Source organism: Callorhinchus milii, unplaced genomic scaffold (assembly GCF_018977255.1).
Source record: "Callorhinchus milii isolate IMCB2004 unplaced genomic scaffold, IMCB_Cmil_1.0 Scaffold2, whole genome shotgun sequence".
Classification (NCBI taxonomy): domain Eukaryota; kingdom Metazoa; phylum Chordata; class Chondrichthyes; order Chimaeriformes; family Callorhinchidae; genus Callorhinchus; species Callorhinchus milii.
Window position 1 is genome coordinate 72079839 of NW_024704743.1, and position 19061 is coordinate 72098899.

The following is a 19061-nucleotide window of genomic DNA, read 5'->3' on the forward strand; positions in this document are numbered from 1 at the left end:
TTACCTCTTTTCTGTCCAAAGCTGCATACTCTGCTTCTACTTCCTCAGCTTCTGGATCTCGAGAAAATACCATTCGTGATTCAAGATTGAGAGCAAGATCCTTATGATGTTGCTTCTCAGCACAATCGCATGGAGTATCCCGAGTTTCATTTTCTGCAAACAGGTCTGCATCGTACCTAACTAACATCTGCAACCAAGAAGTAGTAGTTAAATCCATCAATCAAACCCTAATAGGTGCAACTAATAGAGATAAAAAAACTAACACAGCAGACTTTCCAGAGTTTACGGGGACAGGGATATGCAGAAAATCAAATACCATCTTGGATCTTGGAAATGGGCTTATCTGTTTAATTTCTTGTCCACCTGAAATTTACCTCCTTGATATCGATCCACTTTATTTACTACATATACAACAACAACATTCCATTTATAGAGCACCTTTCACATCGGGATGACGTCACAAAGGGGCTGGACAGTAGGGTCAGGACCCGAGCAGGGGGGAAATGGTCAGGGTGAGGGGAGGGAAGGGAGGGAGCGAGGAGAGGGTAGAGAGTCGAGAGGGGAGCTGAAGGCACGGTCAAAGAGAAAGGTCTTGAGACCGGCCTTGAAGGAGGAAAGGGAGGAGGCGGCGAAGGCACTGGGGGATAGAGTTCCAGAGCCTCGGGGCTGAAGGCCCGGCCACCGATGGTAGGGCGGTTGGGGCGGGGGATGTGGAGCAGACCGGAGCCAGAGGAACGGAGGCTACGGGCAGGTAAGTAGCGGAATAGTAGGTCGGAGAGGTAGGAGGGAGCAAGGCCGTGAATGGCCTTGTAGGTGAGGATGAGGATCTTGAATTCGAAGAGTATTAGCATCCAGACTGGACAAATATCTAAAAGCACAAAGAAGCCAAAGGCAATAATTACCTCTACACAGGTTTTCATCCCTGAGGCAGCAGCATAGTGCAAAGGTGTATTCATTTTGTTATCAGTGGCATTACTATCGGCTTTCTCGAACTCGCCTTGGTCCAGCCTCGCACCTTTCCACTTCAGAATCATCTGCAGACATTCAGCTCTCTTCCCATCATCTTCACCGGGTCGTGAGAGCCGGGGCTGCAGGGATGCTTCAGGCAGCATGATTTGTGGTCCCATACATAATAAGTGCAAAGCAGTCTCATTGTGCACATTCCGCTTATTGGGATTTCCATCTTTATTAAAAAGGAAGATTCTGTTTGGGTAGAAGAGAATATATTTCAGATGTAAAGCAAATGACCATCTCAAAGATGAGATCTCTTATCTTGTGCTATTAAGTTAAACTATTTCACTCAACACATTTTGCATTAAGCAATACAATATACAGTAAGTCTTATGATTATATAATGCGTTCCAAAGCTAGAAAAGTCAAATTTCCAACTAGCCTCGGAGAGTCAATTTTACCTCACTAAAGTTTAAACAATATTCCTGGTTATTGAATTAGTATTAAAAAAAAACTTTGTTTCTCAGTTACTTCATTTAATTCTGTGCAGGTCTCTCGCTGAGATTCTGTGCAGGTTGTGCAATCTTCACCAAAGACTATTTCCATATATCAAAAGGTGAATGTTTTGGATAAGCATTTGGTAAACAAAAAAGCTGAAATGTTAGAATAACACATGATGATTGGAGTTCAAACTTGTATCACATGCCACTTGTATAATGAATAACAAAATATTCCCCTGAAGAATATTGGAATACAGGAAGAATAGGAGGTCATTCAGCTCATCAGGTCTGCCTGCCTCTCTATTCGAAAAGCACATCATTAGCTGTTGTTTTGTGACAGGACAGGCTCCTCTGCATAAATGCTTCTACAAAGAACTGTTTAAGAAAATAATAAGTACATTTGTAACCCAATTATTATGCTAGCCACAAAAACATGATTAACAATCAATTTACAAGTCATTGCATTAAGAAATAAGAAAAGGAATCAGTTACCAACTAAATAATGGAGTCAAATTAAAATCAATTAAAGAAAGGTATTTCATAATTTATATGTCCATTATATACTGGAACAAAAAATTTTGGTCAGCTAGTTGAGATGTCTGACACATATGGAAACCAATCACTGTGCTTAAGAATTCAAACCAGCAGAGTTCCACGTATGGATGCCACTTAAGCATGGAAATTTCCATTTCTGGAATACCCACTTTTTCCATGGAGGCACACATCCTGCTTGCCTAGTTCCAGATAGTATTGCAATAGAATATAAACACATTTTTAAAAAATGTACATTTGCATAGCACCTTTTACATTGGGAAAAAGTCTTAAAGTGGTTTATACAACTGGCTGTGTACTCAAATGGCTGGGAAATGAGACACGGAGAAGGGACTCTGGAACAGAGTTCTACACAGCAGGCAGAATGGCTGAAATCTTACCCACCAATAGAGTGGTGAATTTGGCAGTAAAATGAAGCAGTTCAGAAGTGTTCACTGAAAGGACGAGTAGTCAGGTTGCAGAGGTAGTGTGGAACAAGGCTATAGAGATTTGAATGCATGGACAAGATCTTGAATTCGATCCACTGTGGGTTAGGGAGCCAGTGAAGGCAAGAGAGGATGGGAGTGATAAGGTCACTGAGGTTGGTGCAGGAAAGGACACGGGCCGCATTGTTCTAGATCAGGATGATCCAACCAGGGTGGGAGCTGAGAGAGGTGGGATGGGGAGGGGAAAAGATGACTGGAAGCGTGGCCAAAAATAATTAGGTCGTGACATGCCTTGAAAGAGGGGAGAGAGGTGGAGGGACTCTAGGAATGGAATTACAGAGCGCGGGGGCAAAATGGCGATTGTGGGGCAGATGAGGTGGGGGGGGAACATGTAGCAAGCTGGTGTTTGCTCTCAAAGGGAATGGCCAGGTTGTGAGGTGACAGAGGTAGGCCAAGGGAAGCTCCGATCATCTGTCCTGACAATGAACCATGAAACACTGCCCTCAATTCTTTCTCTCTCTGTTCCCTCACTCTTTTTGTTTCTCTCCTTCTCCCTCATGTCTTCTCTTCTCCCTCTCACGCACACCCTCTCTCTCAATAACTCTCTCTAATTCCCCTTCTCTCACCCTCTCCAACCTCTCACACTCCACTTCCCTCTCAATCACTCTCTCAATCCCACACACTCTCTCTATACCCTCTCAAACTATCTCAATCTTCCTCTCAGTTTCTTTCTCTCCCTCTCTCCCTTACATTATTCCCTCCCTCATGCTCTCTCGCTCCTCCCCCTCAAACTCTCTCAATCTCTCTCTGCTCTCCCTCTCTCAATCTATCCCCTCTCTGTCTCTCTTTTCTTACCTCTCTTTCACACACACACACACACACACACACACATATACTCTCTCCCCCTCATCTCTCCTCCTTCCTCTCGCAATCAGCCACGCGGCAATCACTATCTGCAGCGGTAAGAGACGGTGGTTGCTAAGGACACGGTTGGTAAGAGACGCGTTTGCCTTCCTGACAGACTGCAGCAACAGCTGGTATTATTTTCACTCTCCATGCTGCATCCTCCCAACCACCGGCTCCTGTACTCCAGTAGGCAATATGTTTGGAATAGTCAAGCCAATAAGCATATTTTGCCAATTTGCCTTAAAGCACCTGATTTTAATAAGGAATGCCATTGTGCTGAGCAAAAACATGCTTTCCACCATCTATGAGTGGATATAGATTAGATTCCCAAGGCATGGGTACCCCAGAGAGTATGTTAGGATCAGGCTGGGGTCTGGCAAGCTTTCTGCTGCTTACCACAGCGAGGACCACACTCAGTAAGGTTTTGGCTCGCAAGGATTATAGGAACCAAGTGGGAAAAATCCCTATGCCAGTTATCAACCAATCTATTCCTCCAATTTGTGTCATCCAGCCAATTGGCTTATCTGTGATCATTGCAGACTTGCCTGGCTCAGGAACCAGACAACTGGGACCAACAATGAGGGTTGATTCAATTTCAACATTATGTTGCCAAGTATGTCACCTTGGAGCTAACTCAGCTCAAAGGAAACCCCACTTCTCCCCCACCTCCAAATTGGATAGTGCCAGCTAATGGAAGGCTTCCTGTGCCAGTTATAGCTACTTTTGTGTGCTCAGTTGTCTTTTAAGCACTGTGAAGAACCGTTCAATGGATTTCCCGGCAATGGTCACAATATCCTGAATATAAACTGAACATAGAGGAATTTATGTTCTAATGTTTTGGCAAACATATTGAACAGACTGCCTGTGGAGACAGTGGGGGTGGATAGAATCAGCAAATTTGGGAAAAAGCTAGATGGATTTTGAAGGCAAACAGGGATCAACTGCAGCGCCAGGTTTGATATTATTGAACGTTGGGATGGCCAGCACTCTTCTAAGACTGGGTATAAACACATGAGTTTTACTGTGGATTTAATGAGTGTTAAAGCTGACTTGAGGGTATTCAGAGTGGGTGGAGGATTTTCTTTTACCCAGCAACAATAACATCCCTCATTGTAATGAGGGATTTTAAGTCAAAAAAAAGTGCAGAGTTGCAGGCATTCAGTTGTTTTCATCCTCATTTCACATGAAAAATTAGCTGCAAAGTTAATATTGCCTACTGATTAGATAGTTGCCTTGAGCTGCTGGCATGAATCATGTTAAAAAACCCATAAGGTCAGATCACCAGCTGCTGCTTGCTGAAATACCACAAAAGCAGCAATTACTGAGTGTTTTAAACCAAAATAACTGAAGAGCTTTTATTCTTAATGTGACGATTGTAAAAGCACAGTACAATGATTAATTGAAATCTTAGAAACCAATGTCAAATTTTAAAATGTTTCCACTGAAAATTTGCAATTCAAATTCTCAATACCTAGTTAACGGTACTTTAACCAGCACCAAATCTTTCTGTCACACAACATCCCTGGCCTCTCCGTCTGTTTTAAATCATAGAAGCCTTCCTTAACTCATGCTTGCTCCCCCATTGAACCTCTCCAATCTTATCCAGTACCCTTGCTCTTATCCACAATCTTTAGTACGTTACCTTGGGCAAGTTTCCTTACTCCACACGCCTAATAATAATCCCTCCAAAACAAAAACAATAATAATAATTTGGTCATTTTCAATCCACGACTGTTTGTGGGACACTGCTGTGTGCAATTGGATACTGCGTTTCGCCCACAAATATACAGTCAATTCACTTTACAGCATAGTCTATGAAGCGCTTTGAGAAGTCTAGAAGACGTGAAAAGCGCTATATCAAATGCAAGGATTATTATATTATTATTACCTGAAGAACTTATGCAATTTCTTTTAATATGCATTTATTTATGGAGTTAGTTTCAGCAGCCATTTGTAGCAAGATATTTCACATTCTAATAATCCTTGGTGTAAAAACATCCCAACCTTTCCCTTTCTTTCGTGCAATCCTAAATTATTTCTTCATTACAGGCGCACTGATCAGTGGAGACAGTTGATGATACAAATACAAAGTAGGTGTGTTTATCAGGATTAATTAAAAGACCCTATTGGAGATAGTGGATTGAAGGGGTGCTTGATATCACTGATATGAATAAATGTGAAAGGGCAATAATTGAACAGAATATTAATTGTCAAAAGTCTGATTATGATGACAATTTCAAGACCCCAAAAACTTTATTTCTGATATAACTTATTTTAGAAAATTATATCTGTGTATATTGAATGTAGAAGAATAAAAATTCAATACACCTTGTAAGAATTCAACTTGCACATTATAGTTCAAAGGCTATCATCAAAGACTTGCCTTGAAGGTCTTTAGCAGAATCAGAGATAAAAGAACTGGGCACATTTAAGGGAATTTTCCTCTCTTTTTCTGATCAGCCTAGTTTCTGACACATGCAGAAACCTATCATAATGCTTAAGAGTCTACAAACCAAGATGAGATTTCCATGCATCCCACCTACACTTGGAAATCCCAGAGACACATTGTTGGAATGGAATAGGCACTCTCTCCCTAGAGGGATGCAACCCGCTTACCTAATTCTGGAAAGTATCAGGCGCACGTTGGCAAGAACCAAGGCTTGGGGACACCAGAGTGTTCATTGGGGTACTGCTGGAGTCTAACCAACTAAAACTGCAAAGCTTGTCATTGGTACTGCTGTCCAGCAAGTTTTCTCGCTGCTTGTCCAGCTAGGACTACCCTACCCATTAGGTGTTTGGCTTGCAGGGTTAACAGGAGCTGAGTGGGATGACTCGTCTCATCTCTTGAATGGTACAAAAAAAGCTAGCTTGGAAGTCAACAATAATAATCCTTAGATATGATATACGCCTTATTTCATCATCAAAATGTCTCAAAGCCCATCGCAAGATTTACTAAATAAAATGTATTTTGGTAGATTAACACTGCTGCATGCAAATTGGCTGCTATGTCTCACATCAGGCATGAAGTGAATGACCAATTTTATCTGAGTGATGTTGCCCACGACACCAGGAGAAACTTCCTTTTCTTTTCAAATAGTGCCATGGGAACTTTAATGTGTACTTGAACAAGCAGACAGGACCTTGCTTTAATGACCCATTCATTGGACTGCACATCTGACAATGCAATGCTCCCTTATTTGTATATAGGGAACAAACTGCCCAAATAAGAAGGGATAGATTTGTGCTTTGGACTGCCAAGTGGTGAATGTTATTTAAGGTAGAGAATTGCAGAATCATAGCTAGGGAAAGGAGAATAAAAGGGAAAATAAACTGCATTAGCTTACAGAACATGAGAAGAGAGGGACTGGGGTGGTACTAATTGACAGATCACTCAAAGCATTAGCATAGGGGACAATGATAGTAAAACAAAAGAAAAGCTATGGATATAGAGCTGATGTGATTGTCAACAAAACACGAAAATTGGTATTAAAATTGTAAAGAGCACAAGTCTAACCTTATCTAGATTACTGTACACAATTCTAGCTGCCATATTACAGCTGTGATATATTGGCTTAGGAGGGAGTACAGTGAAGTGCAATTGAACTGATAGATGCAATTAGACATCTGTATTATGAGAGGTTATGGAACTCGGGAATGTTCGCACTGAAGACGCTAAGGGGACATGTTAATGAGGGTATTCAAGATCCTAAATGGTAATAACATGAACTCAATCCTAATTATACATTTCACCAATGTCAAAAAAAATCTAGGGAACTTGGATGCAAATTCAAAAGAGGGAAGATAAATTATTTTACAGTTCAAATTTAATTATTTTATACAGTGGCGAATACACTACCCTGAAAAGTAGTGGTGTCAAATTGCATTTCTGAATTGGAGAGGAAATGATATAGAAGAATTGAGGGTATAAGAGAATTGTTGAATTATTTATTATTTTACTTTTGTTACTTTGGAGCTAGCCAGATGGATCCCAGTGATCTTTTCTGGCTATGTTCTCATGCACAGCTCGACTCAAACAGGAAGGATTTAAAATCAGCTGCTGAAGGGAACAAAACAATTTATTTCAACAAGATTTTAAAGAAACATGTATGCTCCATTAAGCTCTAACCTAAACAAATTATACTTTAATAACACCATGAAATGTAGAACTTAGCGGACAAAAGGTTGCATAACCCATAATGTTACATGCACAAAGCCAAAAGTAAAATAAATGTTCATAAATTAAATTGTTATGATCATGATTGATACTATGTATAGGCCATTAAAGCAAACTATTTTGCTTATGAAAATATTTTACAGTGAAAAGCGATCGGCAAATGTATGGTGCCATCAGAATGAGACTTTTATCCAAGGTCCAGTCTGCCTTTTCAGGTTAAAGATTTCATGACATTATGTAAAAATAGAGGTCTTTCTCATGGAGTCTGGTCAATAATTCTCCCAATAAATTGTTCATTCACTTCATGCCTGTTTGGGTGACCTTGCTGTGAGCGAAATGGCTGCTGTATTTGTCTATAAAAACAGGCCGCACATTTGACAGCATTTACTATAAAGTGCTGTATCCAGCCTGGCGGGTGATTTTTTTCCCGGCCCAAGATCATTTCCAACATTCCAACTTCTGCCACCTCCCTTCCTGGTGAACGTGTTCCCAGGGCAGCGGCAGGAGCCGGCGGTTAGGAGGATCGATTTCAAGACCCCTACCCTTATATTCAAGTCCTTGCACTCCTCTGCATCCCCCTACCTCTCTGACCTCCTCTCTCCTCAAAACAGTGCCCGTTGCCTTCGTTCCTCCGGGTCTGGCCTCCTTCTCGTCCCCCGAGTCCTCCGCTCCACCCTCGGCGGCTGTACCTTCAGCTACTATGCCCCGAGGCTCTGGAACTGCCTTCCTCACTCCCTTCGTCTCACTCCCTCCCTTCCCATTTTCAGATCTCTGCTGAAGACCTTTCTTTTCGACCGCGCCTTTAGTCACCTTCCTCCCCCTCCCCCTGGCTCAGTCCCGAGACCCTAAACTGTAAAGCGCTCTGAGACGCCGTTCAGCGTGAAGGGTGCTATATAAATCCAAGTTGTTGTTTTGATGCAGCGCAGAGAGTGAAAATAATACCAGAATTGAAGGCAGCGTTTCGTGGTTTGCTATCAGGACAGACGATCGTAGCTTCCCTCGGCTGCCACGAGGCAAGGACAGACACCAAGTGACATGTTCTACAGTTTCCTCACTGAAACCTCCCTCTTTCCACTGTGAGAAACCAATCTATGTCCTTCATTCCACCTCCTTCCCCATCCTTCCTCGGCGACTTCCTGACCCGGCCATTCCCTTTGCAGAGCAAACATCAGTTTGCTATGCCCACCACCCACTTGCCCCACTATTGCCATTTTACCCCCGCTCTCTGGAGTTCCATCCTGGAGTCCCTCTGACTGACTCCCTCCCTCCCCTCTTTCAAGGCACATTAAGACCTAAATCTTTGACCACTCTTTTGGTCATCTTTTCTCCTCCCCATCTCACCTCTCTCAGCTCCCACCCCCAGCTCAGGTGCCCAGCCGACAGTCTAGATGTCCTTCCAACCACTCAGTAGTTCGTTTCGCCCACAAAATACAGTCAAGTCACTTTACAGTATATTCTGTGAAGCGTTTTGAGACATCTAGAAGAGGTGCTATATTAAACGCAAGGATTATTATTATAATATGAAAAGGGTGCTATGTAAATATTGTTATGTTTCTGGAAGGGAAACACAAAATTCTGGAAGGGAAACACGAAATACAAACCATATTTACAAGAATCGTACCAGGAATGAGGGACCTTGATTATGAGGAAAGACTAGAGAGGTGAGGATTATTCTCATTGGAGCAGAGAAGGTTACGAGGAGACCTAATAGAGGTCTTCAAAATCATGAGGGGATTTGATAGGTTAGAAAGGGAAAAACTGTTTCCAGTGGTGGGTGTGTTGGTGACTCGAGGTCACAGATTTAAAATAGTTTCTAAAAGAAGCCGAGGAGAAGTGAGAAGAATTTTTTTCACGCAGCGAGTTGTTAGAATCTGGAACACATTGCTTGAAAGGGTGGTCGAGGCTGATCCGATAACAACTTTTAAAAACGCGGTGGACGAGTATTTGAGAAGGACGGGTTTGCAGGGTTATGGGGAAAAGGCTGGGGAGTGGGATTGATATTACATTGCTCTTTGAAAAGAGCCGGCACAGACTTGATGGGCCAAATGACCTCTTTTTGTGCTGTACGTTTCTATGATTGCTTACGCGGCCTACAGACTTTTCTCAAATTGGGATCCGGCTCAAGGCAGCCAACAGGTTGGAGCACCCTGACTCAAGGCACTATAAAAATAACATTTTTAAAAAAAAATCTGTACAGGATCTTTTTCCAGCAAATGGATCTCATGACTGGAACTTTACAAAATTCTGTTAAAAAGGGACAATTAGGCACAAAGACATAGTGGGTGGACAATGTACTGTATTAAGGTCATTGTTTCTTACAGTTTCAGTGTTTAAAACTGGGGGTTGGAGGTACCTGGAAACACATTTTATGTAGAGTCCATCAATGGAAATTGTTTCTCTTTATGATTTTAGAAAGCTGTATTACATCTTCTCCCCCTTGCTGCCCCTCTGTAAAACCACTCAGTGACGGCTGACGTTTTTCATTCATCAAAAAGTCAGTTTCGATTAACTAATTTAATCCCAGTGTACAAATTCAATCCACATAAACACTTGTGTAAACAACAACTTGCATTTGTATAGTACTCTTCACACAGAGTAGCGCAACTGGACATGAACTTAATCTTTGTAGTGCAGCACTATTAGTAGACTACATGCATTTTGAGCACAGCCCTTTTTATTCGCACCTGCACAAATTTAACTTTCGTAATTGTAAAGTTCATATCCACAAAAAGATTTCCATCATACTGAAAACTACCAGTAATTCATAAACTTTTTAAACTACACACCAGACAATCCAAATTCAATACTCACCGCAGCAATTTGCTCATAGCATATCTGGCAGCATAGTGAAGGGGAGTGTTATGTTGATATGGCTCCCCATAAGAGGTATTTGGATCTAAAGATTCTTTGAATTGAGGATTGCTTTCGTACAGCTGGTAGGCCAAGGATTCATCACCATTTATGAGTGCCTTGCGAAATTTAGTTGCGGTGTTCCCCATTTTTTATTGCAAATTGTTGGCACTTTCACCTTCAGCCACTTGATGTGCTGATCTCCAACTGCATGCTTCACATTCTTGGGGGGGGAAAAAAAAAGATTGAAAACAGATGTACTCCAGCAAGGAACATTTTCTTTGTGATACAGTATTTCGAGTTATTTCCCATGACTGCCCAATTGTTTAATCAACTGAAGCAACTACATAAGTATGATTCATTTCCATTCAAAGGACCATTTCAGACACTTCCTTGCACATTCCTTATGCAATCAAAATGCAGATATAAAAGCTTAACAAGCCCCTACATATCCCTCGAACACTCTTTTTAACTCTGATTTGTTTCTTCAAACAAAATAGCTATTACTGTAGTTTTAAACCAAGATCAGCTATTGTAGAAATTTAATCCTGCAAAAAACATTCAACTTTGAACAAAATGAATCCTCACACCCTCTCGCCGGTTTTAAATGTTCATCTGTTATCTTTGTTCTCTAGTTTCCCTTTGCATTAAGGTTATAAAAGTAAAGACAATATTGAGATATGACCGTTTTCCCAGGTGCATTTTTAGGCTGAATTAAGTGAGAAACACATTTAGTTGCAGTGTTCCCCATTTGTTGTGGCAAACTGCTGGTACTTTCACTAGCTAGCTAGATTTCTTTACATTGCTCAAGTCCAAACAGTTACTACTATGTCTTGGATAATTCTGCACAAGTTGCTCCTCAGCACAATCACCTCTGATGAAACTAAATATCTCTAATTTGTCATGCCTCTAAATTTGCTATTGTTTCCAAATCCTAATATACAGTACTATTTCCTCTCATGATGTTGGAATTATTTACAGATTTGGAGAACATAAGAGGAACAGCATAGATCCAAAGTGTACGCCATCAGATATCACCAATTTGAAAATAATCCATTTATTTCTTCTCCTCAATTATGCAATGAACCCTCTATCCATGTCCCCATTTTGCCGCTAATACCAAAGTCCTTAATCTTTGTGAGGTCTTTTACATAACATCAAACAAAATGTGTTTTGAATACTCTATGTATGTACACCTATATAATACTTACATTTGGCAGAACACCTTTCACAATGAGAGGTACGTGCTTCACAGAAGGATATACTCTAAAGTGCACTTTGTGGACAAATTCAGCAGCCAATTTTTACCACAATGTCCAGAAACGGCCATGAAATATATTACCCCACATACTCCATTAGTGTTACCCTAGATTACATTAATTCCTAGTCCTGATGTGGGGTTTAAACCTACAAACTTCTGATTAGAGGCAAGAGTGCTACCAACTGAACCAGACTGACAACCTAAATGCTCAGTAAGTTTTTTTTAAAACGTTCAGATACATTGATCAGGCACAGACCTGCCTTTAGAAATTCATGTTGAGTATTCCTGTTTAGCCCACAACCAGTTGCTAATGTTATCCCTTATTATGGTTTCTTAGCAGTATTCCATCACTGCTGATGGATATAAACTAATGGTCTATGGTTACCTTCCAAATCTGTTTGGCCACATCAATTCTGCTTCTAAAAAATTTGGGAATCTAACAAGTGCCCCATAGCTAGTATGGAAAACACAAAATACTGTAGCATTGACTCAGTAAATAGCTGAGTGGAGTAGAAATTCTTTATTCTACATGTAAAGGCACTAACTTACCAGAATGCTTTGAACCTGGGAGCCCAAAGAGAGGCAGGTGATCTACTTCCCAACACTAACATCAATCTCCCGACGAGCAGGTGAAACGATTAAGTTCTGTAGAACATAAGCTTCCAATATACAGTACACAGGAGTATTCAACTCCTGTTCTGCATACTATGTTACAGATTAAGAATTAAATTATCATAAACTGAGGGAAAAGTTGGTCATTCACTTCATGGTTTGTAGGGCACTGCTGTGCACAAATTGGCAGCTGCTTTTGCCCACAAATACACACTTTAGTACAGTCATAAAATAATCATCCTTGCATTTCATAAAGCCCATTTTCACATTGCTGAGACTTCTGAAAATGCTTCATAGGATTGTTACTATGAAATATAGTGACTATTTGTAGCTAAACCCAGCAGCCAATTTGCATCCAGCAACGTCCCATAAACATCCATCTAGGCCAGGATACTAGGAGAAGTTCCCTTCTCTTTTCAAATAGTGCAGATCTTTAATGTCCACTTGAACAGACGGGTGGGACCTCGGTTTAACATCTCATATGCAGAACATCCGAGTACTGTATTTTAGTAGAAGCCTAGACTAAGTTCAAACTCCTAAAATGGGACTTGAACCCCCAACCTTCTAACTCAGGGGCTACCAACTGAGTCAGACTGGGAATAAAATCCTATGAAGCACTTAGGCATTTTGATGATGTGACAAGCAAGTTCTGTATTTGCAGCGTAGATTCACTAGGTTGGTTCTTGGGATGAGGGGGTTGACCTATGAGGATAGGTTGAGTAAACTAGGCCTATATTCTCTAGAATACAGAAGAATTAGAGGTGATCTTATAGAAACATATAAGATTCTTAAGGGTCTTGACAGGTAGATGCCGTGAGACTGTTTCCCCAGTTGGAGAATCTAAAACTAGGGGTCACAGTCTCAAGATTAAGGGTCAGCCTTTCCGAACTGAATTGAGGAAACATTTTTTCACTCAGAGGGTAATGAATTTGTGGAATTCTCCACCTCAGAAGGCTGTGGAAGCTCAGTCATTGAACATATTCAAGACTGAGGTTGTTGGATTTCTAAAGGATAGAGGGATTAAAGGATATGGGGATAGCGCAGGTAAATGGAATTAGGTTAAAAAAATCAGCCATGATCTTATTAAATGGTGGGCCAGGCTCGAGGGGACGAATGGCCTACTCCTGCTCCAACGTCTTAAGTCTATATCAAATGCAAGGATTAGTATATCAAGCCATTTGAGGTAAATAGAAGCTGTACAGAAATTTCAACTATGAACACACATCTTTCGGCCGACAGTTCTCTGAAATTCTGAACAAGACAGCTGCAGAGAAAATGAAAACTAGCAGAAACTATACCACCTCACAAGCACCCACCTTCGGTCAGTGTCTGGGTATAGGGCAGCATTGACAGCAGCTGTTGGAAGTCTGTGGTCCAGATCGTCCTGCCCTTCTAGCTGAAGGATCTATGGTAATGGAGGTAGCAGACCTTAAAAAGAAAAAAGATCAACTATATAATTTGTTAAATGTGTCCTTTCACACTGGACACTACAGCAGATGAAAAATATTGCAATGCTATCGAAAAAGATTCAGTTCGATAACGGGAATATGAGTTTAGTTGTATGAAAAAAACTTGAAGGTTGGAAATATTTTTTTCTGGAGTAAAAAGGGTTATTAATTGGATGGACTTATAGGTTTTCAAAATTCTGTTTGGTTTTAATGGGTTAAATAAACTATTTGAGACTATTCATACTAATCAAAGTCAGTAAAGAAAAAAAGTTTTTTTTAAACATAGAGTAGATAGTTACATGAAAATGTATTACCACAAATATTATTTAAGTCCATTGAAAATTTTAAAAGGGAATTGGATAACCATTAAAGGGTATGGGGAAAGAGCAGGGGAATAGGGTTAAGAGTAGATACTCCAGTGGGAGAGAAAAGCACCAGCACAGAAATGGCACCCTTCTTTGCTGTAAACGTTCCCTGCTTTTGAATGCCTGGAATGCTTTCCCCATATTAATTGCCAGCATTAGGTTACAATAGCTTTAGTCCATTTTGTAAAGTGCATTATATAAAACAACTGAAAAAACATTCCCACAGTACCAATAACTATATTCTAGGAAAAACAGAGGCTGAGAAAAATGTACGCCATAGAGAAAACATTTCACAGCAGGAGATATTTGGCAAACATTTTTGCAGTATGATGGAAATTTAGATTTTTGTTATTTAACTGAATACATTTTTTTTCCGAGTCGGGAAAGAGGAACTTTGGGATGAGGATTCAGAGAGCGGGAGCAAAATGCCTGAAAGCTTGAGAGATTGTACTATAGAAAGAAGACCACTCACATTAATCTAATATCAACCATAGATTGCCTTCCCAACCAGAGCTTCAAAACCCATTTAAAACATTCCCAATAGATTTAATTTCCATAAAAGTGTAATACTCCAAACATCTGGTAGTAATATCACTATTTATGAGTATTAAACATACACCCAAGGGGGAAATAGCTAATGTAAATATTGTTAAGACAAACATTACAGAACCCAACAATCTGCTACCTAGAAGAGAGCACTTATGAATAGTGATATTACTACTAGATGTTTGGAGTTTTATTGGCCCACAAAATAAAAAGCAATCACAATCTAAAATTGGTTTAGTAATTATACAGCAAGTGAGGGACTAAAAACTGGATATGAAAATTGAAAACCTAAGCTAACTGAATGGAGGTAAAAAGGTTCATACAAAGTTTACGAATTGTTTGATAAAGTGCCACATAAGAGACTTGTAAGCAAAATAGAAGCCCACGAAGAAATGCAAAGTGATGGGAGGAAGAATGAGAGCAATATAAGCTGATGGTACAAAGGGGGTGAAGGAACAGAGAGACCTGGGGTCCATATAAGTAAATTTTTTGAAGGTGGCAGGACGGGTAGATAAAGCTGTTAAAAAACATACCGGACACTAGGCTTTATAAATAGGGGCATTGAATACAAAAGTCAGGAAGTTATGATGAACCTTTATAAAACACTGGTTAGGTCTCAGCTCGAGTACGTGATCAGTTCTGGGCCCCACACTTTGGGAAGGATGTCAAGGCAGTGGAGAGGGCGCAAAGGAGATTTACCAGGATGGTATCAGGAATGAGGGACTTCAGTTATCAGGAGAGGCTAGGGAAGCTAGGATTATTCTCCTTGGGGCAGAGAAGATTAAGTGGAGACGTAATAGAAGTTTTCAAAATTATGAGGGGATTCGATAGGGTGAATAAGGAGAAACTATTTCCACTGGTGGGTGGGTCGGTAACCCAAGGACACCGATTTAAAATAGTTGTTAAAAGAAACAGGGGAGAAGTTTTTTCACACAGCGAGTTGTTGGAATCTGGAATGCATTGCCTGAAAGGGGGGTGGAAGCCGATTCGATAACAACTTTTAAGAGAAGTGGATAATTATTTGGGGAGGACAAGTTTGCAGGGCTATGGGGAGAGAGCGGGGGACTGGGATTGAATTGGATAGCTGTTTTCAAAGAGCCGCACAGACACGATGGGCTGAATGGCCTCCTTCTGTTCTGGATAATTCTATGAAATTGGGCAACTGCCTGATTTAAAAGCAAATGAGATAATAATGAGCACAAGAGTAGCCGCTTGACCAACCTCTTTTGGATAACAAAGGATAAACACAAAAACAAGAATGTATCCACTATTTTAAGGTTGTGGTATTTATTTAAGAAAATAAATCAAATATTTTGATCCCAAAAACAAACTGTCTGCGAGGGCCGAGTGTGACTAGTACTTTCAAATGTTGAGTAATTGTAACCTTCTGTCTTTTATTCTTGTATTTGTTGTTTAAATAACCTGCTTGGATGTACATCAAATCATGATTGCTGCCTTTAAGATTCTAAAGGGGTTAGACAGTATAGATCATGACGGGCTGTTTCAACTTGTCCAGAATACTAAAACCAGAGGACAAAGCCTACGATTGAAGGGGGTAAACTCAGAACGAATCTACTCAAACACTATTTCAGTGAGCGAACAGTGAACCGTGGAACAAGCTCCCTAGGGAGACGGTTGAAGCAGGAAGTGTTGATTCTTTCAAACACAGATAGTTTTCTTTTAGGAAATAACATTATGGGATATAGTAGATAGGTAGTTTGGGACATGTGTGTATGCAACCACTAAGAAAGAGTGGATGGCGAACCAGATGGACCTTGGTCTTTTCTCGTCCAGCATTTCTTATGTTCTTATCAAAGGATATTTAAACAACAAACATAAGACTGAAAGACAGAGGTTAAAATTATAGAGCCCCCACCCCCACAAAAAAAGAACACATTGTAGATATTAAAAACAGATCCCAATATGAATGATTATTTCTTTGTTACATCAATGAACCTTTTCAAAAAATTAATGAGCATTTAGTCCTAAATAGTTCTTGAGGTTATAAGGACGGCTTCAAACTGAGATGAGCAACTACTCCACAAGTTTGATTTCTGTTGTGCTGGGTCTTGTGGAGGGTTGAGGGAAGCAGACCAGAGTTAAACAGTGCAGACGGATTCCAAAATTCTGGAATCTCAATCAAGATCTGCTGCGAAGTATAGTGACTATATTCTACAATTGTGTACAGTAATGTCCCAAACGGCATCAATCATCAGAATAACGTTCCCCCAAACAGCATTGGTGGGTACACATGGTGTCTGGTCATGGAGCAGCACTGTCCAGAATGGTGTAGGATTTACATTTTCTATGAATTGAGTAGAATTGATAGACTAAGTAGTCTTTTCTCATTCACACATTATATAGTTATAGAGTGATATGGAAACAGACCTTTGGCCCATCTAGTCCACCCCAGGGTTTATAAAAGACCAGACCCCTCCCACAGTGAAAAGTGCTATACAAATGTAATTTGTTTCTGTTGTTGTATTCCCCTTACCTATAACCTGGGCCAATAGAAAAGTGCGACTGCACCTTTCCATAAGTGTAGTTTCTGGCCCATGGGATGCTGTTCTCTTTACCTGACATCACTGTAGGCAGAGCAGCTTCTGGCCGCGCACGCGCAATGTGGCGCAAGCGCCAAATGGGCTACGTTCTGAGGCCCCACTGTTGTGAATGCCTGTGTGCGTGGCTCCATGTGAGTCTGCCTGCCTCTTCTATATGTGTGTATTTATGAATATCTCTGTATGAATGTGTGTCTCTCTGTCTTGTGTGCATATGTCTCTTTGTGTCTGAATGTTCTTGTGTCTCTCTCGGTGCCTCTGAGCGCGTGGCTCTCTCGGTGCCTCTGAGCGCGTGGCTCTCTCGGTGCCTCTGAGCGCGTGGCTCTCTCGGTGCCTGTGAGCGCGTGGCTCTCTCGGTGCCTCTGAGCGCGTGGCTCTCTCGGTGCCTCTGAGCGCGTGGCTCTCTCGGTGCCTCTGAGCGCGTGGCTCTCTCGGTGCCTGTGAGCGCGTGGCTCTCTCGGTGCCTCTGAGCGCGTGGCTCTCTCGGTGCCTGTGAGCGCGTGGCTCTCTCGGTGCCTGTGAGCGCGTGGCTCTCTCGGTGCCTGTGAGCGCGTGGCTCTCTCGGTGCCTGTGAGCGCGTGGCTCTCTCGGTGCCTCTGTGTAGTGCAGGCCCTGAGGCAGGAGGTGGTGAGCTCCTGTAGCCTCACTGGTGTCCCCCCATCCCCCCCAAAAAGGCCACTCAGTTTTTGTTAAAGGAGTAATCAATAGTTTTTTTTTGCAACAATCTGTGTTATTTTCTTATGTTTAGTTTGTAAATCGATAAAGTGAAAAAATGTAGCAGTAAAATGTACCTTAATAGCACCAATCAACCCCGCAATTTCTCCACAAGAAAGCCAGCCGCGATTTCCCGCAAGATGTGTAAAGCGCTCCGCAATTTTCTTTTTCAAATATGTCCGCACTTTTTTTTATTGGCCCAGCCTATAACCCTTTATTCCCTTCTCCCCCGTGTACGTATGAAGCTTTCTATTGAATACATTAAGGCTATATGCTTCAACCACAGCTTGTAGCAGTGAGTTTCACATTCTCATACCACTCTCGCTGCACAAAGTTCCTCTTAAACTTCCTATGAGATCTACTCTTAGCTTCCGATATTTATGACCACTAGTTATGGACTCAACAATTGGAAAGAGCCCATTAACATTCACCTTATCGAACCCTTTCTTAATCTTGAACAACTCTATCAGGTCCACTCTTAATCAACTCAACGCTATCCTGAGTGACACATTCGGCCCATTTATTGGGCCCCGGCATCAAGAAGCAACCAGCTATTTACTTCAAAAGAGCTGTCTATTCTTAACAGCACAAATTGTATATTTTGAATTTATCACTCCATCATTCTGGAGTGCATCAGATAGATGACATTTGAGAGGGTGAATTATCAAGAAGACCACTTCACACAATACATCATTCACATCATTACAGAATTAGATGTAAACAGTGATGTCACAAAGATTACAAGAAGACTTCTTACTCAAAATGCACTACGCACAAAGCAATTGACTGAACTACCAAAGGCTACACAAACAGTTTATTTTCCCACCCATAATGTGAATACAGAGAGAACAGTTACAACTGACTATCTGGCTTGTAATGATGCTTCCTTTTACATATGTAAAAAAATTATATTTTTTATATAAATGTTATATTGTATTCTGAAAAATTGGACTAGATTCTTGTGCATGTCTAAACTGAACAACAAAACAACAAAATTACATTTGCATAGCGCCTTTCAGATCGAGAGAACATCCCAAGATGCTGAACCTTAAGAGTAGTCAAATAAAATTAATAAGAAAGTATTACTAATTAGAAAGTATTAATAATTAGAGTATTACTGTAAGTGCTTTGAGATATTCATCTTATGGGAAGGCAACAATTAACGTTTCACGTCAGAAAGATTTTGGCTTAAGCTTTTT

At 40.9% G+C, this 19061-nt stretch overlaps 1 protein-coding gene across 5 annotated transcripts in view; it reads right to left on the minus strand.

The window, feature by feature from the left end:
* The window catches only part of ankib1a (ankyrin repeat and IBR domain containing 1a), a 58738-nt gene that overhangs the window by 33721 nt on the left and 5956 nt on the right, over nucleotides 1-19061 (minus strand). For 4 of the 5 annotated variants that reach the window (XM_007897549.2, XM_007897551.2, XM_007897547.2 and 1 more), the window contains exons 2-5: nucleotides 13548-13659; nucleotides 10320-10581; nucleotides 903-1203; nucleotides 5-187 (exon numbers count right to left, since the gene is read on the minus strand). In XM_007897549.2, the coding sequence (XP_007895740.1) occupies nucleotides 5-187; nucleotides 903-1203; nucleotides 10320-10507 (672 nt within the window). In that variant the 5' untranslated portion in view covers nucleotides 10508-10581; nucleotides 13548-13659. The remainder of the gene's footprint in view (nucleotides 1-4; nucleotides 188-902; nucleotides 1204-10319; nucleotides 10582-13547; nucleotides 13660-19061) is intronic. The other variant, XM_007897552.2, reaches the window with a different exon arrangement.